The sequence below is a fragment of the Cryptotermes secundus genome, unplaced genomic scaffold (assembly GCF_002891405.2).
Source record: "Cryptotermes secundus unplaced genomic scaffold, Csec_1.0 scaffold2157, whole genome shotgun sequence".
Classification (NCBI taxonomy): domain Eukaryota; kingdom Metazoa; phylum Arthropoda; class Insecta; order Blattodea; family Kalotermitidae; genus Cryptotermes; species Cryptotermes secundus.
The window spans coordinates 18,429-44,334 of NW_019740697.1; the positions used below are offsets into that span (position 1 = coordinate 18,429).

General features: G+C 40.6%; 1 protein-coding gene across 1 annotated transcript in view; it reads left to right on the plus strand.

The window, feature by feature from the left end:
• Nucleotides 1-653: 653 nt before the first annotated feature.
• The window catches only part of LOC111872626 (non-specific lipid-transfer protein), a 50,891-nt gene continuing 25,638 nt past the window's right edge, over nucleotides 654-25,906 (plus strand). Inside the window, exons 1-6 of the mRNA XM_023866708.2 lie at nucleotides 654-850; nucleotides 1,597-1,726; nucleotides 12,351-12,544; nucleotides 12,645-12,835; nucleotides 18,812-19,049; nucleotides 23,227-23,482. Coding sequence (XP_023722476.1) covers nucleotides 797-850; nucleotides 1,597-1,726; nucleotides 12,351-12,544; nucleotides 12,645-12,835; nucleotides 18,812-19,049; nucleotides 23,227-23,482 — 1,063 coding nt within the window. The 5' untranslated portion in view covers nucleotides 654-796. The remainder of the gene's footprint in view (nucleotides 851-1,596; nucleotides 1,727-12,350; nucleotides 12,545-12,644; nucleotides 12,836-18,811; nucleotides 19,050-23,226; nucleotides 23,483-25,906) is intronic.

The following is a 25,906-nucleotide window of genomic DNA, read 5'->3' on the forward strand; positions in this document are numbered from 1 at the left end:
GTTTGGTCCATTCCTCCTGTGACACTCTGTATACAAGGCTTTTGCTCAATTAACTGTACAAAAACAAAATGATCAGTTTCGTTAACATACGTATATATACAAATGAATTAATGACGACGCGTTGTAGAATAGCTGACACTAGGAAACTACGCGGCAATGTAATTGTGAGGGCATTCCCCGTTTCCTGGAAGTTTAGTTTTTCAGTCTTTCCGCATGTTGTGTTGCCGATTCCTTAAATTGCGCCGCTCCGTTTAGTAACGTGTGTATAACGCAGGCAATTAACGATTCTCGGAAGTTGTGGTTGCGTTGCGGTTGTCAGTTTCCTTGGTGTGCCCTCGCCCTTATTTGTTGCTACGACACATCTGATGTTTAGCAACTTGATACCTGGCAACGATCCCTCCGTTACTATTTGCTGTAACGGGAACCTGATTTCCGAGCTGTTGCAAGGCAATGGACGTTTGCTCCGACTCCACCATTCCGGCTTTTAGCCAACACGTCACATTTTCGTTAACCACGGTCACTACATGGACACAAGTTGCGCCAATTCGTGTGGTTATCCACGGGTCATAGTAGCTAGGCCCTAAATGTGCCACGGTGTTCTAACCGGTTTGTGTGCGCAGCTGCAACTTTTTGTACGGTGTTCGAAAGTTGGCAATGATCGAAGTAGCTGTGTCATGTTCGGTCATGTTCGTCTTTCCTGGAAACTAGTTTACTATAGTGTTTCAGTAGCTGTTGTGTTTTTTTAAGACGGAATTTTACCTAGTTTTTGTGTACTAAGTTCATGACTTTAAATTAAATGAAAATGGCTTCCAAAGTTAGAGTTTTCGTTGTGGGCGTTGGAATGACAAAGGTAATTAGTATAGCATACATTAGAACTGAACACAGCTTACAAGTAAACCAACAGTTTTGACACATTGTCAGATACTTTGTAGCATCCAGTAGGTATTAAGTGTACAGTTCAGGAATGTTTATAATGTAAAATAAACACACACATATATATGTAAACTATGCAACCAAGTTGCATATAGTCACTCTAACAAAATAATTAAAAATTTCAATTCATAGTAAGAATTTGGAGCCATGAACTTTGGCGGGGGGGGGGGGAAATTTTGTCCAAAGTCAATAGTTAGGTTAACTACATAGATCCTATGTACATGGGATGTGAAACTAGCAGAAATCCCATCCACGATACTGCCTATCTTGAAGTTTCCATGGTTTTCCAAGGAAATACAGCACATTACCTTAAAATAGGTCACTTCTGTATCTCTGCCAACTCACCATTCTTAATTGCCTAGGCATATTCCCTACAGCTGAAATAGCACCAGTTAATATTGAAAAATACTAGGTTGAGTAGAGCATGTAGTTCCTCCATGTTATCATTTTGCCATTTTAAGCGAAATTGTATTTATGAGTTCATATACATGCCTTTTACTGCCTAATTTATAACATGCAGGATATGCAGGATTGAACATCGTCAGAAATAACTTACGCAGGACCAGGTGCTACAGATGGTATTGTGGTATGTGTTACATAGTTACTGTACCTTGTATGTGTTTCTCATTTGAATGGAACATGATAACATTGTTTTATTTTTAGTTTGAAAAGCCTGGCAGAAGGGATGATTTTGATTACCCTGAGATGGCAAAGGAAGCTGTAACAAAAGCTTTGAATGATGCTGGATTGCAGATATATGATGTAAAACAGGCTTGCATTGGATATGTCTATGGTATGTACTTTTATGATCTTGCACTTGTAGTAAGTGCATTGTCATTGGCATTGTAATAAAAATTTATCATTGCTTTCTCTTGTTTTTCTTCTCATGTATAATCTGAAATATTCATCTATTATTGGTGATTGTATATTGTGGGTTATTGGGGTGGAAAGTGTATATGTAGACTACATAAGTGCAGCCTGTCAATAGCATGAAGAACTTCCCAGGACAACTTTAATATTAAAAATGAAACTGCTCTATGGAAAGTTCCCGGACTGTTACTGTTGTAAGTGTCTCGGTGAAAGAAGATGAGAGGGGAGGCCAAGGAGACATTACCATAAGCCTGTTGCATCAGTCTGCCACATGACACTACGCTGTGAACACGCATTGTCTTTACTCAAGTGCTCTCTGGACTTAGTGTTTCATTTTGTCTCTGATGGATGGCAAAATCAAGCAACGTGTCTGCATCAAGTATTGTGTTAAGCTTGGTAAATTTGCTACCAAAACCCCTGAAATGCTTCGTGAGGCTTTTGGAAAACATTCGTTTAAGCCAGACATTGGCCTTTGAATGGCATTCATGTTTCAAGGCCGGTTGAGTGTCAGCTGAAGATGATGAACATTCAGGGTGACAAAGCACCATCAAAACGACATAATCATGGTGGGAAAATCTGAGATCCCATGCACAAAGACCGTCATCGGACAATCCATGAGCTAGCAGACACTGTTGGGATCAGTTATGGAGTTTGCCAGAAGATCTTAACAGAAAAATTGAACATGCGCTGTATTGCCATGATTTTGTTCCCTGACTCTTTACAAAAGATCAGAAGCAGCATTGCATAAACGTGTGTCTTGAGCTATGAGAGAAGGTTAATGAGGACACAATTTTTACTCATATCTCCAGGATCGTAATGCGTGACGAAAGTTGGATTTATGGTTATGATCCAGAAACAAAGCAACATCCGTCCAGTGAAAGAGCCCAGAATCACCAAGAGCAAAAATGGTGTGGCAGGTCTAAAGTTCAACGAAGAATATGCTCATTGTTTGTTTTGACATGAAGGGGGGTGGTTCCTCCTAACACTATGGTCAGTTTGGATTTTGACTGTGACATTTTGAGACACTTGAGAGGAAACGTGACGAAAAACACCAGAACTTTGGTGCAACCGCAACTCGCTCTTTCCTCATGACAACGCGTCTTCCCACACGTCCCTGAAAACTATAATGTTCATGACTAACATGGTTATTATTCCCTGTCCTCCCTACTCGCTGGATTTACCCCCCTGTGATTTCACTTTATTTTCCAAGTTGGAAATGAAGCCGAAGGGACAACATTCTGAAACAGTGTCTGACATCCAAAGGGAATCACAAGTGGTACTCAACAACAGTAAGGAAAATGACTTCCATCGTGCTGTTGAAGTGTGGGAAAAAACGGTGGGATTGCTGTTTACATTCCCAAGGAGACTATTTTGAAGGAGATGATAGCCAAAATTGAGTAAGTTAAGCCAGAATTTCTTTTTTTTACCTAGTTCAGGAACTTTCTGACACACCCTCATATGGAAGGTGAACTATCTTGCATATCCAACTGTAGACCAATTTAATTAACACGTTTGAGAAAGTTAACAGAGTAAGTTATTTCATTAACTTGAACAACACTCCTGCAGATGAACATTTCAGATTTATGAAGGATCTAGCAATGCATAGAGAGCTCTTATCAGATTTACAGGTGGAATCTTATGTGCTTTTACTAATCTAATACATGTTTGTGCAATATCTTTTGATCTTGCTAGAAGCATTTGTATAAATCATGGAATGCCGCTATCAGAACTAAGTTTTTATGGAATTGGAGGAATGGCTGGGCAGTGATTTAAATCATATCCTTGTAAGAGGAAGCAACAAATAGAAATAAAATCAGTAAACTCAGATTGTAAGACCTACTCACAGTGGGACTCTATATTTATAAAACATTTAGTTCCTCAGTGTTCAGTATTTGGTTCTCTGTATCTCCTGTATTGTGGTCTAAAAGAAGGAGAAGCTTTATTGCCTTTGATTTTCAACCTTGTTTTATACGAGGGTTGGAACTTTGATAGTGGCAACAGTGCTGTAGAGATGCCATGCAACGGAACCAAATAATGTCGCTTATACCACACGTTAGTTACATACCTACCTTACCTCAGAGCAAATGGACTCTCCCTTCCCACATCACACGCATGTGCAGTGACGAGAACAACAACCTCGTGTTAGCTGGCGGTCTAATGTAGTGTTGTCACGATGTTTTTGAAACAGAAACAACAGAGTTGGATAAAGATTGAATGTGCCAGAGGCCGTACAGCATGACAGTATCATCAAGGTCTTCAAGAGGCTTGCGGGGAATCTGCACTGCCTTACAGAACAGTGGCAAGGTGGGTAAAAGCCTTCAATGAGGGATGCCAAAATGTGGCAGACATGCGTTTGCCAGGTCGTCCTGGTGTCAGTGAAGAAGAAGAAGAAGAATTGTATGCTTTTTTCGTGTTACTGGAGAGTGATCGATGTCATATGATTCTTGAGCTGGCCGAGAGACAGGATTAGCGCATGTGACTGTGCTTTGCATTCTGAAGGAATGTCTGAGCATGAGAAAAATTGCATCATGACGGGTTCCGCATGATTTGATGGAAATGCAGAAATGGCTACGATACGACGCTGCTTGTAATCACTTGGAGTGCTATGAGTGCGAAGGAGAGGCTTTCTTATGCCATATCAGTACGCTGGATGAGACATGAGCCAAATCATACTAGCCACAAATGAAACACCAATCGAACGAATGGCATCAGTATGGGTCACCACAAAATTCAAAAGTTCGTTAGAACCCCAGAAGTGTGAGAGTTATGATGAGTCTTGTGTACGACTGTGATGGTGTTACCCTAACACGTACCATTCCCTGACAGCAGACCGTCAGTGCGTAGTATCACTGTTCATTTTTGGAACACAATCTGCGACCAGCTTTGAGAAAAAAGCGGCGACACTTTCTGCAGAACCCACCCATCATTTTGCAGGACAGTGCTTGGCCACATGCAGCACAAGCTGTGGCTGATTTGTTCAATCAGTGGGGCTGGGAAGTCATGTACCATCTACCATACTCCCTGGACTTAGCCCTTGTGATTTCGACTTTATTCCTAAGATGAGGGAACCACTTCGTGGCATTCGCTTCAGAACTGTTCCAGAGATTCTTCAGGCAGTATCAAACTATGAACACAACGGGCACTGCTAAAGGTATCCTACGACTTCCACATTGATGGCAACGGGTTGTACAGAATGCTGGTGACTACAATGAAGGACAGTAAAACTTCAAAATATGCATCTATTTTATATCGGTTGTAAATAAATAGTTGCCACAATAAAGTTCCAACCCTTGTAATATGGCATCAGGGAGATGGTAATTAGGTTGGACTGAAATTTTTTGGGACACACCAGCTTCTGCCATATGCTGAAGATGTAAATTTACTGGTAAATAACATAAATAATGTGACATGTCTGCTGAATGCTGGAATAGCAGAACCAGAGGAGATGGCTGTTGCTTGGGAACATGTCTGCAAGCATTGCCAGAAATTAACCTTCTCATTAATTTTCTCGTGAATCAAATTTTCATGTGTTCCTTCTGAAATATTTGTACTTTGCCACATTTTCAAAGGCTCTGTTAGGCATATTTGTTATGATTTGTCCTTTCATTCTGGTGATGAGATATTAGCATATACTTAGTTTTCTGTGTGTTTACTTCTAGACCGACCTCCTTACTGGCATCAGAGCTTCTAAGATTCTCATCAGCATAGAGCAGAATTTGATTTGTCCCATTCAATTTCTCTGCCACATGGTTTTCCTGGACCTTCCTAATGGCATATTCAAAGCAATGGTGATAAAGCATCTCCTTGTTTTAGATAGTTTTGAATAGGAAACATATCAGGCAAATGTATCTATTTTACTATGGATTTTGTTTAAACTTATTTTAAGAAGCCTAACTAGTTTCATGGGTACCCCAAACTCAGTGAGAATATTGTACAGTATATCCCTCATAATAATCATAAGCTCTCTTGAAGCTATGAATAGCAGATGTACTGTCATATTGTACTCACATTTTTCCCCAGTGTCTGACAAATGCAAAGAATCCTATCAGTAGTTGATCTGTTATTTTCTCTGCATATGGACCTAACCAACCTTGAGAGGATAAAGGTAAGGTAAAGTTGTCCTTGTGTTTAACTAATTAAACACTACGCCATGAAGGTGTATGGGGGAGTGGATGTATAGATGCACATTTTCTTGACCTCAGCACTAGCTGGAGGTGAGTGGTCAGCTTCACGCCCCTGCCACTTTACCCCCAGGTAAAGAGCCCCTGATATCATTGGATAAGAGGCTGGGTGGGCCCCAGAGCCAGCCTGGATGATATGGTGAAGAGAAAACCATGACCCTACTGGGACTCAAACTCCAACCCTTCTGTCATCCAGCCTGTAGGCACTCACTATACTGACTCTGCTACCCCAGCTCAACCTTGAGAAGATACTGAATAAAATTTTGTATATGAAGGTGATAACAGTAATGTGCTCTGATAATACTGCAGAGATGTTTAGTGTCCTTCTTGTAAACTGGTTCAAAAATAGACTTCTTTCACAGCTCAGGTATTTCTTACTTATTCCAACTAAAATTAACGAGTTTATGGATCTGAGAACATGCTGTTTGCTTCCATATGTTCTGGTGGAATTTGATCAATATGTGGTGATTTAAACTCTTTATAACTTTACAGTAGCAATTTCAACCTCGAAAGGACTAGGCTCAGGTACTAATGGCTCATCCGTATCTATTTTCATCTGCCTAACTTCACTAACCCTATGTACACTGAATAGCTGATGATCTGAAATAGCATAATCGGCATAGTGACTGGCTACAGGCTGGTTGACCATGGGGTTGGAGTTCGAGTTCTGGTAGGGTCGAGAATCTTCTCTTCTCTACATCATTCAGACTGGCTCTGGGATCCACTCAACCTCCTATACAGTGGGTACCGGGGGCTCTTTTCTTTCCCCACCATTAAAGCAGCTGGGGTGTGAAGCTGACCTCTCACCTCCAGCTAGTGACAAGGTCAAGAAAATATGCACCTATACATCCATTCCCCAATGTGCCTTCATGGTGTAGTGCTTAAGTAGATGAGGTTACTTTTTCACACTGAATAGCTGAGGGAAGTAATTCTTCCACCTATTTAAAATGTTGTCTGCAAGAAGATCATCATTCACATCCTTTATGAAGTTTTTCTAAGGTGGTAACCCTTCTTAAATTAATTTATTCCCCTATGTAAATACCTATAAAAATACGTTGTGCGTTCAAGTTCTAAGGTCTCCGATTTTTTTTCTCACACAATAATCATACAACAAATTTGAAACTTCTGTCACTTTTCAATGTAATCTCCCTGCAGCCGTACACATTTTTCACAACGTTGACGCCATGATTCCATGACCGCTGTGAACGCTTCTGTAGGAGTGTGTTTTGACCACTGGAAAATTGCTGATGCAATAGCGGATTGAAAAATGGCATCCATTGTCACAGTTGATGAAAAGAAAGTCCCGCTCATGCCTTCATCACGTGTCAACATCGCCTGGCAAATTTCCACGTGTGCAGCCTTGTGGTCATCCGTCAGAATTCGTGGCACCCACTTGGAGGACACTTTCCGCATTCACAGGTCTTCATGCAGGATTGTGTGCACAGATCCCACGGAAATGCCAACTTTGGAGGCGATGTTTTCCACACTCAATCGGCGATCCTCCAAAACAACTTTCTCAACTCGCTCGACCATATTTTCAGACCGGTTGGTGCGAGGCCGAGATTGTTTTGGTTCGTTGTCACACGACGTTCGGCCTTCTTTGAACTGTCACACCCACGAACGCACATTTTTCACATTCATGACACCATCACCACATGTCTCACTCAACTGGCGATGAATTTCAATGTGTGTCGCACCACGCAAGTGGAGAAAACGAATGATTACTCGCTGTTCTTGTAACGAAAACGTTGCCATCTTAAGTATCAAAAACACTTCTCATTCTCGCCACTACCACTAGAGTTCTGTGTGCCGTAGAGTGCTGCCATCTCTGTCATGCATTCACAAAGAGTGCACACATATTTTAAACTAAACCGCATATGTCTATCTGCTCCCAGTCCTGAGAAAAAAAATCGGAGACCTTAGAACTTGAACGCCCCTCGTATGAGGGAGAGTCAGTAAATAGGCCACAAATGTATATAAAACCTAAAACATGTGATATTTGAAGCTGGAAGAAACATTTATTTCTTGACATATCCTCCACCAACATTGATACACTTGTCCCATCACTTTACCAGCCCATCGAAACCTGCAACATAAACGTCTTTTGACTGTTGTTTCAGCCACTTCCTTGCCTGGTCTGGTATCATCTGCATCTTTTGAACATCTTGAGAGAATTTCTTGACACAGTTGTCGACTGCTTTACATGACACACTTCCAACCATAAACAGGAAACATGTTTTTATGAATCTCCTTTGCATTGAGTCCTTTTGCACACAAAAATATGCACAACAGAATGATGCTCTTCAGTAGCGTACTTCTCAAGCGCGGTCATCATTTTGACTAGTGAAACCAGCCTCTGAACATGCGCCTGCACCTCTCCTAGCTGGACTGTGCTGCTACCTAGTGATACACTTAGAAAACCTGTTACGTCCATTACAGTTGTTTTATCACCATTTGTGACCTATTTACTTACTCCGTCATATGTATCTTGGTCTTAACATAGTTTTTGTACCTCTATTGTTGTTAGTAGTTACTATAGGATTCTGACGATGGTGTATAACACACTGATATATTGGGTTTCTGGACTTTATCCATCATCCTGGTTTTTAAGATAACAAATAAAAACACGACGTTTCGGAAACTGGATCTGTTTCCGTCCTCAGGTGAAGGAAAAAGGGAAACACCTATTCTGTTGGGTCCGTTAGAAAGAGCTAGCCTCAATCACTGGATCCAGTTTCCGAAACGTCGTGTTTTTATTTGTTATCTTAAAAACCAGGACGATGGATAAAGTCCAGAAACCCAGTATATCAGCAGTGCCTATTGTTGTTACTCTCACAAGAAATCATAGGTACAGTCTCTAGACTACCATAATAAGATTGCCTCTCTCCCATCCACTGATTGTCATATTCCAAAAGCCTAACCTTTTCAAAATGGAACCAAAGGCCTAAAATTTTGTACTTTTTGGATACAAATTCTAAGGTTAGGCATTGGGTCTTTTTTTTGCCAATAAATTTCTAAAGTTAGCAGCACTGAGGTGGTGAACAACACAGTAAAATGAACTTGACCCTGAGCTTAATTAATTAAGCACCATGCCATGAAGGCATATTGGTGAGTGCAGGAATAGCTTTACTATTCTTGACTCTTGACCTTGGCACTAGATGACAGTGAGTGGTTGGGTTCACATCCCAGCCTCTTTGCCCATTAGATACCCATTCATGAACTCCAGAAGTGGTCTAGGCCTATGTACACAGTCTCGCTGTAATTATTCACAACCAGATGAATCTCTTTGCACTTACTTTGATTTGCTATCACTTAGATAAATGTGGACATAATTACTCTTCTAAAGGAGAACAGCAGTCTACAAGTAAAACATGATAGTAAATTTTGAAATTATGTGGGACCTGAGAGAAGATCCAAGTACCTGTGTTGCTGTTGAAGACACATTTTTAAGCAATTTCAGCATGTATGGTGGTGACCACCATTACAGTGCATATCTGCATCATGCTGTCACCCCAAAACAAAATCCATATTAGGAATGGAATGTGACAGTCATTGGAGAAGGAAGGGGAGGCAGTGTTATGTTGAAGTATGAAGTCTGTACCAAAGATTTCTTGTGAAGATAACAAGAAGAGATATAGTAAGTGATATGTTAAGTCCAAGATTGATGTGTTTATAGGTCAAAGAAGATTACATTTGTGATAAGACAGGAGAATGAAGAGTAATTATATAATTATATTACATCATGTACCTTTTGACTGGTAAAAATAATAAGCTTCAATTCTTCCAGAACCCCAGCTGTCTTAATTATGATTGATAATACAGAAATTCACAGGCTTAATAAGAGATTTATCTCCACAGGGATTCTTAAAATAAATTGTATCTACTGAAGAAAGTTCAAGAGATACATTTTGTATGAGGATCTGGTATTTAAGAGCCTTGGGTCTCAGTGTGCAAATTGTCTGAGTGAACAATTGAACACTCAGAAATGTAATAAAAGCATGTATAAGATTGGTTCCTATTTAGCTTTTATTTACAAATCTTACTCATTATATGCTTGAAGTCTCATTTGAGGGTTGATAAGACTGCATTCTAGACATTTTCTTGAAGCCCAGCTTTGTATATAGAATATTATATTGCATTGTTTCTAGCATTACCAGAGACAGAAATTTTGCAGATTTAAATCCAATGAATGGAGAGACTAAAAACAGTGCTTTTGGCAGTTTTCACTAAGTTGTAAATTTCTGTTCTTGTAGGAACAGAAAATTGAATCAAGATTTGCAACAGAAGTCTGTGAAGGTTAACACTATACCAATGTTAAACACAGATACACTAGGTGTGGTAACATAGTGTATATTGTATTTAATTTCCACATTCCAGCTGTTAACTGTACAGTAGAAGAGGAGTATGTTTTGATCTTATGAAATTACTTGTCAGAAATGGAAGACTGATATAAATAGAAAGAGTCATCCTTTAAGAATATTGAATTAGTTTAAAAGATTAGCACTTTGAAGTCTTGACATTCAACCAAATGATGTTTAAAGATTTTGTTGATACCTCACAGAAAATACAGTATGTCTCCTTCGCAAAGACCAGTTGGTTAGTTCTATTTAGGGAAATAATCACTGATTATTCTAAGAATCGTTAGGAACCCATAAATGCTTTCTGTGGTCAGTTATGGTTGAAGTGTAGAGTTAGGTAGTTAATTAGTTTGGTAGATGTTTAATTTTTTTTTTTTTGAAGGCGGGTAATGCATTTGGTACATGTTAAGGATTTGAGAGCCTGCTGAAAATTATTTGGCCAGTCCAGTAAAGAGGAACCCCTCATATCAACTCTTCTTGAATGCGCTCAGACCCACAGTGTAGTGAGCAAACCATATGCTAACAGATCATAAACAAACCCCACCTACATCACATCAGGTACCAGAAATTATGCCTGTTGTTATTCAATCATTCGTTGCACCTCTGTAAAATATTCACATTCGTTTGTTGAAGTTCTTTTTTGGAAAGAGAGCATACATGAAACTGTCCTGTGCACAGGATTTTTGATGGGAGTTTTCAGGCCTAGCACTGACTTCATGCAGCTTCTCTTCAGTGAGCAGTTGGTAACAGCCCTGTGTGAGTTCATTTACAGTTGTATGAATAGTTCCTCTGTTTGGAACTGTAACATCCTAAAATTAATGCTGTAATCATCTTATTCTTACTTTTCACGTGTATTGTGCATGAACACTTGTCTCACATGTCATTGTGACAGAAGAAGTAACATGACTGACTGGTGTTGAGTACAATGGCAGGAGCTTCAGATTATCAGCAGGCACATAATGCATGAACTTACTTTACAGTAGCCATTCAGAAATATGTTTTGGTGAATCTGAAGTTGAACTGTGACATATATAGCCTAGTAACCTGTTTACAGTGCCACGAGCCCAATCGTGTGTTGTTGAGTTGATGCGAGTGGCATTTGTCCCTCCTGCCAGACCAGCTGAATTAGTTATAGCAGTCTCTCAGATAAGCTTATAGTAGCCACTGTGGTTTAGTTGGATAACAGATGAAGTCTACAGTTTCTGCCTATAGGCTCTAATTTCAAATTGTATGTTGAAATTTGAGGATATTGCAGTGGTAACTGTGACACCTGTAGTCTTGTAGATAATGTACCAACATTCCGAAAGGAACTTCTCCCTCCATCTTGGTAGCAGGGTAGAACTCCAGTGTTTGTTGAATTTAATGTTCACCATCATATTCTGTGCTGTTTTATGATGCTGTCATTATCAAGGTTTTGTAACATTGATAATAGAATGCTTAAAGAATATGGAAGTATCTGAGGATAACCCAGTATGGGTTAACGCATTACATGCAACATGTTAAATACTGGGTAGTTGTGTTGATGAATTTGAATAGAATTTCTGTGAGGAATGGCTGGTGGAACGAAAACTGAAGTACTCAGAGGGAACCTGCCATAGTGCCACTTTGTCCCAAAAATCCCACATGGCCTGGCTGGGATCAAATCTCGACTGTCATGCTGGAAAGCCGGTGACTGACCTCTATCCTATAGATCTGTGGCTTCTTTCAGTGATGTGTTTTTAGTGTAAGACAGTTAACAGGACTTCACACAGGGCTGTTTGCTTGTGCTACAAGCAGAGTGTTTGGTCTGTAGTGCAAAGTAAATTTCAGTGCTATTGATATTCCCTTTCATTCTATTGCCTGCATTTGTTTGAAACAGCAAAAGAATGCTCAGTACAGAAGTCTTCACATGCAAGAAAAGATTATCATTGGAAGGATGGAAATGCCATTTGGTTCTATCTGATTGTACTCATGGGAATTGGTTTTATTTTGTTACAGTATGAATGCATGTAATATGTTTGAATTTCAGGAGATTCAACAAGTGGGCAGCGAGCTCTGTATGAGATTGGTATGACTGGAATGCCTGTATACAATGTTAACAACAATTGCTCAACTGGTTCAACAGCTCTTTTCATGGCTAAACAACTTCTAGAATCAGGAAATGCTGATTGTGTACTTGCACTGGGGTTTGAAAAAATGGAAAGGGGTTCTCTTGCTTCAAAGGTAAGTGTTTGGTAGGGAAGCTGAGAAGTACTTATTATTTAGTATGTTGTAATTACATTACTCAGTTACTTGTGCCTGATGTTTGTCTGTGTACTTATAGTTTCATGACCGAACAAATCCGATGGAAAAACATGTTGAAGTAATGGCTGAAATTGCTGGTATAAATAATAGTCCCATCACTGCACAAATGTTTGGAAATGCTGGGAAGGAGCATATGGAAAAATATGGAACAACACCAGAACATCTAGCAAAAATTGCATACAAAAATCACAAACATTCCATAAACAATCCGTAAGTGCTGCTGGTATTTTATTTTCAGTATTAGGACTACTGAGTCCTGTTACGGGTTTTTACAGAACAGAATACTTCTATCGTTTTAAAGGTTGTCCCAAACTTTCCTTCCCCTCTATATTTATTTGTCAATATTTTTTGGAATCCTGTCAGGGTCCCTCCCTCCCCATTGTTTTTGTATTGTTGTGTGTGGAATTTGTAGTTCTCTCATGAATTTATTTCTTTTAGTCCCAGAGGATGTACCCACAGTCCACGTTTCTGGTTAGATCAATTTTCTAACAGCAGTTCTTATTCTTCATGATTCACCAACTTAAGATAATATTGGTCTGGCAAGTGCTTGTACATTTAAGTACATTTAAGCTTTAAAAAATTGTTTCAGTTTGCTTCATTAATTGCATTTTACTACACAGAAAGTTATTTTCCATTTTTAATATAATAAGTATGATTGAGTTATAAATAAAATGCTTAGTTTTAACATTGAAAATACACTTCTGCATAATGAATCAGTCAAACTGAATAATATTTTTGTGTACACATGCTTAAGAATATTCTACACAGCTGTGAGTTCTATTCATATCTGAAGACCTGTTCATTTCTACCACCTCACAGAACTTTTTTGTGCCATCTTGTATATACGAAAGCTGTTGATATTCATGTAATGTCTCTATAAATTATTCGTTGATTATTTGGTAAATTTAGTGACACTGTATCAATTGTTCTGTCATTGTAGCATCAAATGAAATATGGGCAAATGATATTATCATGTATTAGGGGTTTGTGTGACTTATAAAACAGGTTTAGGATTTGATAATCAACTTCTATTGGGCCTTTATACAACTTGTTACATTTCGCAAATCACTGTCTTCGACTGAACACCCTTGACTTCTGACCATACTACACTAGTCCACAGAAAACATGTCTATTGCATAGCAGTGGATGTCCTCGATTGTCACGTATTGTACGCATTACCTAGCAACGTGCTCTTTACCAAGAATCTGTCTGCATGGGAAGGTGTTTATTGGGCCTTTGCCTAGCAGTGGATCTCTATGTCACTGTATGAATGATGAATCAACATGTATATGAGAAGCAGTTGTGGCTTACTTTAAAATACTATTTCAGCCTTAGTAAAGGCATCTCAATCTGATAGACTGCTTTATATTTAAGTGAATAGTGTTTCCATCCAGATTCTTCCATATACAGGTAACATTGTTTTAGTGGGGAGAACCGCAAGTGTGCTGAAAGAAGTAATTTACTAAAGCAGTGAAGGAACTGGGATGTACAATCAATCTTTGAGGGGGGCAGGGGACATAGAATGAATATTTATTGGACAGTCAATTTTACACTCACACAGTTATTCACAACTTATAATGTCTTTGGACGTTTCCTCTTCTACGCTCTCATACCACTATTCTTGGTGAAGTGTCTTCAGTTCTAGTCAGATGAGAACTCTTCTGTTCTCTTGCCGAATACCAACTCTACTCTTCTAAGGTCAAATACAGACTGAACTAGTCTCTTGTTGCAGTTGGACTCTCATAACTTGCACCTTGACTCAATAAGTAATACCATGTTGAAGGATTAACCTCGCCCACTGCTATGCGAAAGCTGCTTCCAACAATTCTTGTGTAACAGTGGAAGCTCCACTATTAGATTGCTAGCCGTTGTATAGCAGTGGATGCGTTGTGATTCCTAGCCGTCGTAGTGGGAATGTCGCCCGTTGCCTAGGAAATCATCTCTGATCTCCGCATCCATTCCGGATTTCTGGTGGCACGCCACAATATTTATAAGTGACAAACTCATCCTCTCATCACAGAGGATGTTTGACAAGGACTATGGCCATAAAAGTTCAATTTGCAGAGAGAGAGAGAGAGTGACTGACTCTGGCTGTGAGCCACAAGAGGCTTAGCATAAAGTAACTCTGACTCTGACTGAAGTTAATTAGTTGAGAGTCAGCAACTGAGGACCAGTTGTGACTTGTGAGATGGTAGCCAATCAGCAGTGACTGGTGAAGACCATGTAACAGACTGAGACAGCATGTGCTGCAGTGATTCATTATGTATGTAGAGTAGTGATACTATTAGATTTCCTGTAGTTACAAGTTGTGAGAGTCCAGTAAATTAAATTACCAATCCAAATCCCATGTCTGCTCACTAGCACCTGACAGTGTAAATACAACTTTACATGTTTTGGGCAGCATTAGCCGCCATCAGAAGGTTCTCCAGCACTACAGGGAAACTCTTTATACTATGTATATGTATGTATACTATGCATGTCTTTGTATAGGGATTTTTACAGTTAAAAATCAAAATTAAATTTATATACAGGGTCTGGCAAATCGACCTCCCGTATTTGGAGAGGGCGCTGTGTTAGTTGTGGTGGGGATACGGCGGCGGAGGGGTTATCGATCGATAGCGGTATAAGTGCCATTTGCAGTAGTCGCAATGGTGTGGCACGGTGAGCATCGTGCGTTTGTTGTGGAAGAGTATATTCGTAATGGTAAATCAGTGATTACTACTCAGCGAGCATTTCGCATTCGGTTCGAACTTGGCCGACATGATCCTGTTCTGGATAGAAAAACTATTCACGTTTGGGTATCAAACTTTAGAGCAACAGGTTCTGCACTGAAAAAGAAATCGCCTGGCCGACCTCGGACCGTAACAACGCTGGAAAATGTGGCGCATATGAGAGCGTCCATCCAGCAATCTCCAAAGCGTTCAGCACTTAAACATGCAGCTGCCCTGGGATTGTCTGATAGGAGTGTAAGAAGAATCCTGCACAGAAATCTACACATGCACCCATACAAAATGATGGTTACCCAAGAATTAAGTGAGAGAGATTTTGAAACTCGCAAAGCTGCGTGTGAGGACATTCTTCAGAACATTCCCTCTGGCGCTGTTTTGATTTCATCTGATGAGGCCCACTTCCACTTGTCAGGTACTGTAAATAAACAAAATTTCCGCTACTGGTCAGCAGAAAACCCTCAGGAACTTCTCCAACGACCACTTCACAGCCCTTGTGTGACAGTTTGGTGCACCATTGCTGAATTTGGTGTGTGGGATCCTTATTTTTTCGAGGAAAATGGGCTAACGGTAATGGTTACTTCGAATCGCTACTGTCACATGATCGAGACCTTCCTCCGACCTAAGGTAAACCAGTTTCTTGGGGACCATGAAGAGGGACAAGCCTGGTTCCAACAAGACGGAGCCACAGCTCACACTTCGTGGCGTTCTTTAGCAATTCTGAGAGAGTTGTTTCCTGGACGTCTTCTCTCTTTGCGAGGAGACATCGCCTGGCCCCCAAGGTCACCCGATTTATCACGTGATTTTTTTCTTTGGGGACACTTAAAGGCGCAAGTGTACAAACATCGCCCCACAACCCTGCAAGCACTTAAGGAGGCAATCACCCAGGCAGTGGCTGCCATTCCACCAGAAATGACACGAAGAAGTATGGACAACTTCCGGGAAAGGCTTCGTCAATGTGTGAACAATGGAGGACGCCATTTACCGGAAATAATTTTTAAACCAAGTAATGTAAAATAGCATCGTATTTGTTGTTCACAAATAAAAGTATTTTTTCTGTATCTTTCTTTGTTTGTTCGTAACTGCCTTTTGAAATACGGGAGGTCGATTTGCCGGAACCTGTACAACACTCATTGAACATGCACATGAGATTCCACAGACAAGCATATATAACACTCCACATACTAACAGTTGAAAAGGAAGTACCTTCAATTCTGTGTTCCAAACTAGATTTGTAACCATTTTCAACAGTGTTAATATATTACTTTTAATAATATTTTTGATGTAATTATATAATATCTAAATCTAATCAAAATTTTAATGGTAAAAATTCCTATGGAAATACCTATGTATGGTATACACGGAAAACATTTCCCTGTAATACTGTAGGACCTTCCGATGATGGCAAGTGCTGACTGAAACATTACGTGGTGCAATCCAAAAGTTCCCGAAATTTGAATTTTGCACGTGAATGGTTATGAGTACATTGAAATACCGCTAGGTGTCTCCCCACATGCCCTTCTTGAATCAGTGTAGCAAGCGGCATTGAGTTGAATGGTTGGGTTTATTTTGGGTGTATTTTCATTGTTGTGTTTCTGTGAGTTTGCGGTTTTGTGATGGCTGACCTGAGAGAGCAGCGTGTCTGTATAAAGTTTTGTTTTAAACTTGGGAAATCCGCTGCAGAAACGCACCAAATGTCGAAGCAAGCCTTTGGTGACAACAGTTCAGGCCAGACACAAACTTACGACTGGTATAAGTGATTCAGAAATGGCCGAACGTCGACTGATGATGACGATTGTTTGGGACGGCCATCAACTGGCACCACACCACAAAATGTCGCAAAAGTTAGGGATCTGATTCTGCAAGATCATAGACTGACCATCCAAGACCTCTGTAACACTGTCGGACTAAGTTATGATACATGCCAACGAATTTTGTCAGAGGAACTGAACATGAGGGGGGTTGCGGCGAGGTTTGTGCCATGACTGCTGCAAAATGAACAGAAGCAGCATCACTTGGAAGTCAGCAGGGAACTTCAACAACAGCTTCAAGAGGATCCAGACTTTCTTTCGAAGGTTGTCACTGGTGACAAAAGTTAGGTTTATGGCTACAACCCTGAAATTAAGCAGCACTCATCGCAATGGAAGAGCCCTTCTTCACCTCGGCCAAAAAAGCTCGACAAGAGCAACATTAAGTCCATGTTGATCTGTTTTTTTTTTATATTGACAGGATTGTTCATAAGGAGTTCGTCCCTCCTGCTCAGACAGTTAATAAAGAGTTCTGTCGTGATGTTCTAAGGCGTTTGAGGGAGGACATGAGAAAATGTCCAGAGAATTGGCGCACGAATGACTGGGTACTCCACCATGAAAACACACAAACGCATACGGCGTACGTTGTGCAGGAATTTTTGGCTAAAAACAAGATGGCAGTTGTTCCCCACCGACCGTACTATCCAGACTTAGCTCCATGTGACTTCTTTCTCTTCGGCAAGACGAAAATCAAGTTCGAGGGGTGAAGATTTGATACAGTTGATGAAATTCAAGTGGAAACGCAGGGTCGCGCCATAGCTCAAGCGGTTAGATTCTAGTTTCCCACCGCGGTGGCCCGCATTCGATCCCGGGTCTGGTCAAGTGGGATTTATGGTGGACAAAGTTGTGCTGGGGCAGGTTTTCTCTGAGTTCTTCGGTTTCCCCTGCCAATCTTTATTCCAACAATTGCTCCCCAATCACCCTCACCTATCATATGGGGCTGGTACAATAGGCCAGAAGTGGCCGCAGTACCAGGGACATAGTCCCACCCCACTAACAATAACAAAAAAGTGGAAACGCAGACGGTACTAAACACCCTAACAAAGAAAGACTTCCAGGATGCATTTCAAAAGTGGCAGAAACGCTGGGATCGGTGTATGCGCTCCCAAGCGGACTACTTTGAAGGTGATGGTGCAGAATAAGATCCAGGTAAGACGTAATAGTTTTTATTAATATATTTCGGGAACTTCTGGAGAGCACCACATATAAAGAAAGTAAAGCTATCCCTATAACAGGCCATGAAGGTCCATAGGGTTTTGAGGTGTCGAGTTTCCTAAATTTTCTCTAGACAGTCGCCTCACGGATGGCGGTAAGGTTGTCAGACTTACATGGCGGCTGCACCTTGCCCCCCCCCCAGGAAGATTCCTGTTACTCATTTCTGTTAGAGGCTGAGTCAAAACTGGGGCCATAGTGCAGCTGGATGGATTAGGTAAATTGAAAAAAAAAAACCACTTCGTCAGTACTTGAACCTGCAACCTTCCTGCTTGTAGCATAGTACCTCAACCAAGTACGCTACTGCAGGCCCTCTGGCAGAAATATGTAAAGGTATGTTTATATCTAAGTCATCAGTCTCTGGCCAGAATATATATAGCATAGATATATGCCATTGTGCCAACTTACTGGTCACGTGATAATGTGGATACTTTTCTTAGCTATTCACAGTTTCAAGAAGATTATAGTATGGAACAAATCTTGAACTCACCCTGCATATATGGTCCCTTGACAAAGCTCCAGTGCTGCCCTACCTCTGATGGATCTGCTGCAGCTATCTTGGCAACAGAAGATTTTGTTCATGCACATGGATTAGAGGGACAGGCTGTTGAGATTCTGGGAATGGAAATGGCCACAGATTTGCCATCTACGTTTAATGATCGCAGCTGTATGAAAATTGTAAGTATAAGGTGAAAATATTAGTTGAGGTTATAAAATGATGCTTCTTATATTGGCAGAATTCCATTGCACAAATATCATTATTGTTACAGTTTACATATTGAAATTCCAGTGACATATTTTGGCATGATGACGGTATAGTTTAAGAAGAGAAGCCATCCGCTACTAGGCAACAGTCGGTAAACCAAATGTGACAGTTGGTTTCTGTGGCAACAGATATACACACCAGAGACAAACTGTTTGAAACGGTGTTTTCTATTCGATCCACACTGAGGCTATATACCGAGCACAAACTAGACAGCATATTAGGATGCCCCTGTGTGGAGGCAGGGTTGAATACATCCACCATGACCCTGCGAGTTGTAAGAGGCGACGAAAAGGGAAGTGTCAAATCCGAGAGTAAAATATGGTCTCGAGTCCCAAGGGACTCAGACCCTAGAAAGACTGCACTGGCAAGGGCCAGCAGCACATAAAAAAGGCAGACCCATCGTCTCATCAGAGAGGGCGCCCCACAAAAACAAGACTGTAACTGTTAAAAGTAGTAAATATCTGGGGCTCGACACCAAGACTTACTGACGGACTGACTGACTGACCATCAGTCGCAGTGTGACTTGGACTTGGACAGCATATTAATTTAAGAATATGAGAGAGTTCTGGACATTTGGAGCAGTGGGTTAAGTGTGAGACATCCAATGGCTGGTAACAATGGGAGTAGAAGGGGGCATTGTTGGGATCCTAGGCAACCACTAGTGAAGACAAATTGAGAAGACTAATGAGTGTTGTAGTGAGAGGTCAAGTGCATGAATTAGTGAATGCAGTATAATTGGTTGTAGTTACGAGAACTGTAAGAGTTCAGTAAATCCAGATACCAATCCAAACCCCATGTCTAGTCACAAACACATGACAGTTTCTATAAATAAATCCATTGTAGTCAGACTTTCATTAGACTAAGTAATGATTTATTTTTGTCAACATATAACCACTTTCAAACACTTGTTATGAAAAACTTTCACGAATAAGAAAAGCTCTTAAAGTTGACAGATGTACAATATGAGCACAATATTCAAATTATTCACAGTATTCATGAAACCACAAAATGCAGTGTATAATCAGCCTTTTGTAACTAATGTCTGAAAGGATCATTTGTATTAACCATGTATTTATGTGGTACTTGGTGGAGCGAGCATATTGTACAAGTTTTATTATTACATTCTAAAGTGTTCTGATAATGCTGTATTAACACTTAGAATTACTGTCTTTCAACTTTGTCCATTGTCACATATTCCAAAACACTATGGAACACAATGTTTGGAAAATTGTATCTGTTTCCATCCTCACTGGGAGGGGGGGGGGCTACTGTGTGGGGTCCCTTAGAAGAGCTAACCTCAATCACTGGACAGCCCATGTCAGTATAACTACAGCTATGTAAATACCTGGGACCAGGCTCTGTCAGAGGAGGATAACAGGAAAATATACAATAACAATTTTGCATAGACCTGCAACTAAGATAAAAGGGAAGTGGAAATTGTATGCAACAAACCAATTCCATGAATAGGATTAAATGGTGAATTTGTGAAACCATTTTGTGCCTACTGCTAGAACCATCTGTGGAGTAAAAACTGAACATTCATGACTAATACCTTATAGAAATCCGTGAAGAATCTGTCACATCATACTAATCTTGTCTGTGAGTTCGTAACCTCATTGCTGATAAAGGGGATCCATATGGGAGAAATGTCCAAACTGGGTTGGGTGACTGGACTGGTTAAGCATGCCATGTGAGCCAATTCCATATATTTCCTATACTCACTGTTTCTTTCAATTTTCTAAATCCTAGCTTCATCTAATGTTATATCGATTCCCTATGTGGTTGAACTTCCCTGAAACATCCTTTACACATGGGATAAAGACATGACCTAGGGGCTTTCCCTTTTTGTTTTGACAAATGCTACCCTTTAAATTAATAACCAAGTCTGTGAAACCTTGGGGATAACTTGAGCTGAAGATCATGTCTCAGATTACCAATTTCATTAACCAGATCTTGTCATTCTTGGCATATGGTGAAAACTGTATTGTGATGACTGTGAATTAAACTTCACTTCATATGTGGCTGATGGTTAGGCTTGAAGTTGAGATATCGGTCAGTGTGGGTTGGTTTTCTGTAAAATATGTGGCCCCGACATTGATGATAAATTTGTGGTCTGACTTCATGGTCCAGAGCAGCTACAGAATTTCCTCAGCTACCTCAGTAGTTTAAAGCCTTCCATCCAGTTCTCTATGGAAATAGACCCAGGCAGGTAAATTCCTTTTCTGGATATTCTGGTCGAAAAAACTGCGCAGGGCACCAAATTTTACAGGAAATGCACCCACACTGGCTGATATCTCAACTTCAGATCTAACCCTCCACCACCTATGAAGAGAGGTTTAGTTCAAAGTTTTCACAATAGAGCTTCCACCATATGCTAAGATTGACAAGATCTGTTTATTGAAATTAGCAGCCTAAGATGTGATTTTCAGCTCAGCGTTTATCCACAAGGTTTCGTTGACTCGGATATTAATTCCAAGGTTAGCAGTCATCTGAATAAAGAGGAAAAGCCCCTGAGTCTGGTGTATATCCCGTATGCGGAGGATGTTTCAGAAAAGTTAAAGCATATAGGGAATCATAATAACATTAGGACAATCTTCAAAACTGAGCACACTCTTAGGAGTTCACGCATGAAAACCAAGCCATAAAGAGATTTGCAACAGGCAGCAGAGTGCATCTGTAGCACTCCCTGTGAATGTGGCAGAAGCTACATCAGCAAAAGAGACAGACCTCTAGCCGTGCGACTCTGTGAACAAAGGCACAGTCTCAAAAGGATGTCCTAGAAAAATCAAAGTGAGCCTAACATTCCTATGAAGAGGGTCATGTGGTAGGTTAAATTGGAAGTACCAGCAGGTATGGGGAATACAAGGAATTGACCTATGTGGCATGCTTAACCAATCTGATCAGCCACACCAGTTTGGACACTTCTCCCATATGGACCCCGTGTATCAGCAACAACGTTACCATCTCACAAAGAAGATCAGTATGATCTGACAGATTTGTCATGTGTGTTCAGTTTTTACTCCACAGATGGTGACACAAAATGGTTTCACACATTCCTCATTTAATCTCATTCATTGGTTTTCATGGACTTCGTTTGTTGCAAAAAAATTTTCACCTTCCTTTCTTTCCACGTTTCAGGTCTGTGCACAGTTTTTATTGCATATGTTCCCATGTTCTCCCTCTGACAAAGCCTGGTCTCAGGTATTCACATAGCTGTAGTTACACTGACATGGTTGTAACTGATTGCTGCTCCTAGTGATCAACTTGGCCTGATTCATGTATACGTTAAATAGAAGTCAACTTTAGTATTTTTATAAGGTTTGATTAATTTTTTTAATTTGTTAAATAGAATATGTCATTATGTATTATATGGGGCCATACGATATACATGCCGGTCACGGTAGCCTAGCGGTCTAAGGTGTGCACTGTCTTCGCTCGCTCGGAAGCTGGGATCGTGGGTTCGAATCCCACTCAGGGCATGGATGTTTGTGTGCGTTTTTCTGTGTTTGTCTACAGGTAGAGGCCTTGCGACGAGCTGATCACTCGCCCAAGGAGTCCTCCCGCATGTGTAAGATCTAGTAAACTGAAGTGAAACGGAGAGTTTCATGGAGGTAGGCCTAGGCCCAAATTGGGGTTGTAGCGCCACAGAGAGAAAAAAAAATAGGATATACATTAAGTAGAAGGTGATGCATTGTGGTGTGACTTCTCATACAGTTTTATAATTCTGGGGTTCCCATTTTGTTTGGGGACGTGTGATGTAAGCTTCACAAGTAGCTAAATCAGGGCTTCCCTGAGAACCCACAGCCAAGTTTTATAATGTTTCACCATTTTCAGCTTATCGAATGACCCCAAAATGGACGATGAATCATTGTATTCTGGCCAGGCTAATGACGTGCACTGTGTATCAGTTCTTGTGTGTGATGTGGTAAATTATATTGGGTCTGGATGAGAGAGAAGAGTGAAACTGTGCATGTCTGCATACATGACAAATGTAGTGATAATGAGGATGGTAAGAAAGTGATGACATTGCTAACTTCTGTTTGATTAATCATAGTTAGACTCACAGGTTGGTATTCATGTTGATTACAGGTTGGTTATGATATGACCAAGAAAGCTGCTGAGACATTGTTCAGAAAGTCTAACTACAAACCACAGGATGTGGACGTTGTTGAACTTCATGACTGCTTCTCAGCTAATGAACTTATCACATATGAAGCTCTTGGTTTGTGTGAACCTGGAAAAGCAGGAGAATTGATTGATTCTGGAAATAATACATATGGGGGCCAATATGTAATCAATCCAAGTGGAGGCCTCATATCCAAAGGACATCCTCTTGGTGCTACTGGTATGTAAACAAAGTTATAGCTCTTGGTGCTTCTTGTTGAAATGTTTTTCTTTTATCATTTTCCCATATTCACTCAATCCTGGGAATTACCTCCAATATTTTTGGCAGTCTTACGTGTGTTTTTTTTGGGGGGGGGGGGAGNCTGTATCAGAAACTCTCAGGTTGGAGTTAGCGAATACAGTGTTTATTAATAATAAAATTGCTCTGATACATTGCATAGCTCAAATAGGGGAAACTGCCTGTTGGCTGGACAGCCACTGTTAAATGCCCAAATATAAGAGGGATTTCCTCTTTCCCCCCCTCCTTACATTGTCTGCTGTATTCCACAAAATACAAAATTAGAAACTCTAGAACAGAGAGAAGCTAAAGGTATTAAAAATGACAAATTACTGAAATATTGATATCACAGATATTAAAAGCAGTAGATTAGAATGAATGAATAACTGTAACAGTGAAATATTCATGATGATACTGCAAATAGTATTGTTAATTGGTTTATTTAACAACCTACAAATCTCGGCTACAATTAATTATAACAATGTTGCGGGGTTTCACACTTTATAACCCTATTCGCACTATTCAATTCACTCTATTGTCAGTAGTCTACACGTTTCACAGTACGGGAGCTATATAAGTGTCACTGTATCGCACACTCCCAATTATTACCCTGTTATCACGAACTAGCACTGATTCTCACTCACGCATCAACTCGTAACTGCTGCCTTGAGAACTGTCTTTGGCCGCTGATACACTTTAACTCACTGCAACAACAAACTCGCCGATGGCCACAATTCAACTCCACTTTGTAGACAGTGTGGTTCACTTATATAGTCGCAGCGCTTGCCTGTTAACGCAATCAGTACTGCTATTGGCTGTTACCCATGTCGCAGCTGTGTTGCGTGTTGTCACCACGGAGGGGGGGGGGACAGCGCTGACTCATCTGCCGTGTCACTGCTGGGGGGGGGCTGTCCTCCATTGCGCAACATGTCACACTGCTCCCTCCTTAAGGCTGTTCATCCCGAATAGCCTAATGGTGCACCCCCGTTCCTTTGCTTTGGAGGCTGTTCTTGCAGCATCTGTTCTCCGGCCGTTACAACCGCTCTCCTCTTAAGACCAGCTCATCTCGAGCGGTTTCCTTTCAACTCGCCAGAAGGTCTAGTTGTATCTCATTCATTTGTCACTTTCATTCTTTCCTCTTTTACTCTTGCTAGGGAGGCCGGTGTTTCTACGTTACCGGCGCCTCCCCGATCCGTTGTTTCTTTTCCCGCTTTGGAGGGGTTCAACCCCTCCGTAAGGTCCATTCCTTGTTTTGTCATAGGCCGACAGAAAATCCGGCTATTCGCTTGGGGATCTGCAGTTTTGCAGTTTTCCTCAGGTCTGGTTTCTTCACATATCGTGGCTGTCCGCCACCTAGATCCTTCACTTCATTTCTGCGTTGTAGCTGCTGTCTCAGGCCTTTCCACAGTCTCTTCCCGAACGTCTGTTTCTTGGTGATTTTCGGTGTGACCTTATTCTTGTTTTGTCCCATACCCCTGTGTCCTACACAGCGTATAAATCTTTATTCCTGTGGCGGTCACTTATTTCCGCTGGTATCCAAAGGTTCCCAGGGGAGTTTCCTTCTTGAAGGCATTTCTCCAACGTCGTGCCACTGTCGCGCGATGGGATGTCTTCCTGCAGGGGGCAGCCAACTTCATCCGGGGTCCACAGTTTTCCCATGTCGAATTCTTCATATTTCGTCACTTGTTTCGGTTCTCCAACTGGCATAATTTTAAAGGATTTTAAAATTATAACTAAAGATTTTATAGTGCTACTACAGGAAAACCAAAATTGACGTGTGCAAAATAATCTACATACCAGACAGATATCAACGAGGTAGATGTTGATAATAACGAAGAAAGTAACAATGTGTTTTTAAATGTTAAATTTTAGACTGGGTTCAGTGTGGCAGTAACGTAAGAGTATACACCTGATGATGGCCGCTAGAGGCCGAAACATGTAGTGTAGAAGAGAGCAAGATCAAAGACATATAATATATATTGTTTGCACTTGGGATGGAGTTTGTATCATTTGTCGTGTAGAGTGCAACAGGATGCTTAAATATAATATTGTAAACATCCAACACTTTTTACGAATATTCACACTTAACACTTAAAAAAATTTAATATTGTCGTTTGCTTTTTCGCGGCATTTTCCTTTTTACAGATATCCATATGAATCCTATGTAATATTAGCTTGTCACTTAATAAACTGTTCTCTTTACTCTCAAGATAGTCTAGTAAGGATTCCAAATGAGTACTAGCAGCACTGTCCACCTCTTCCTCATTCTCACTTTCTTCCCACTCTTCTGGCTGCACCCCCACTGAACTTATGGTTTCGTCACTGCTTAACATTTTGAAGCCTGGCTCACATGAATCCCAGTTAAAC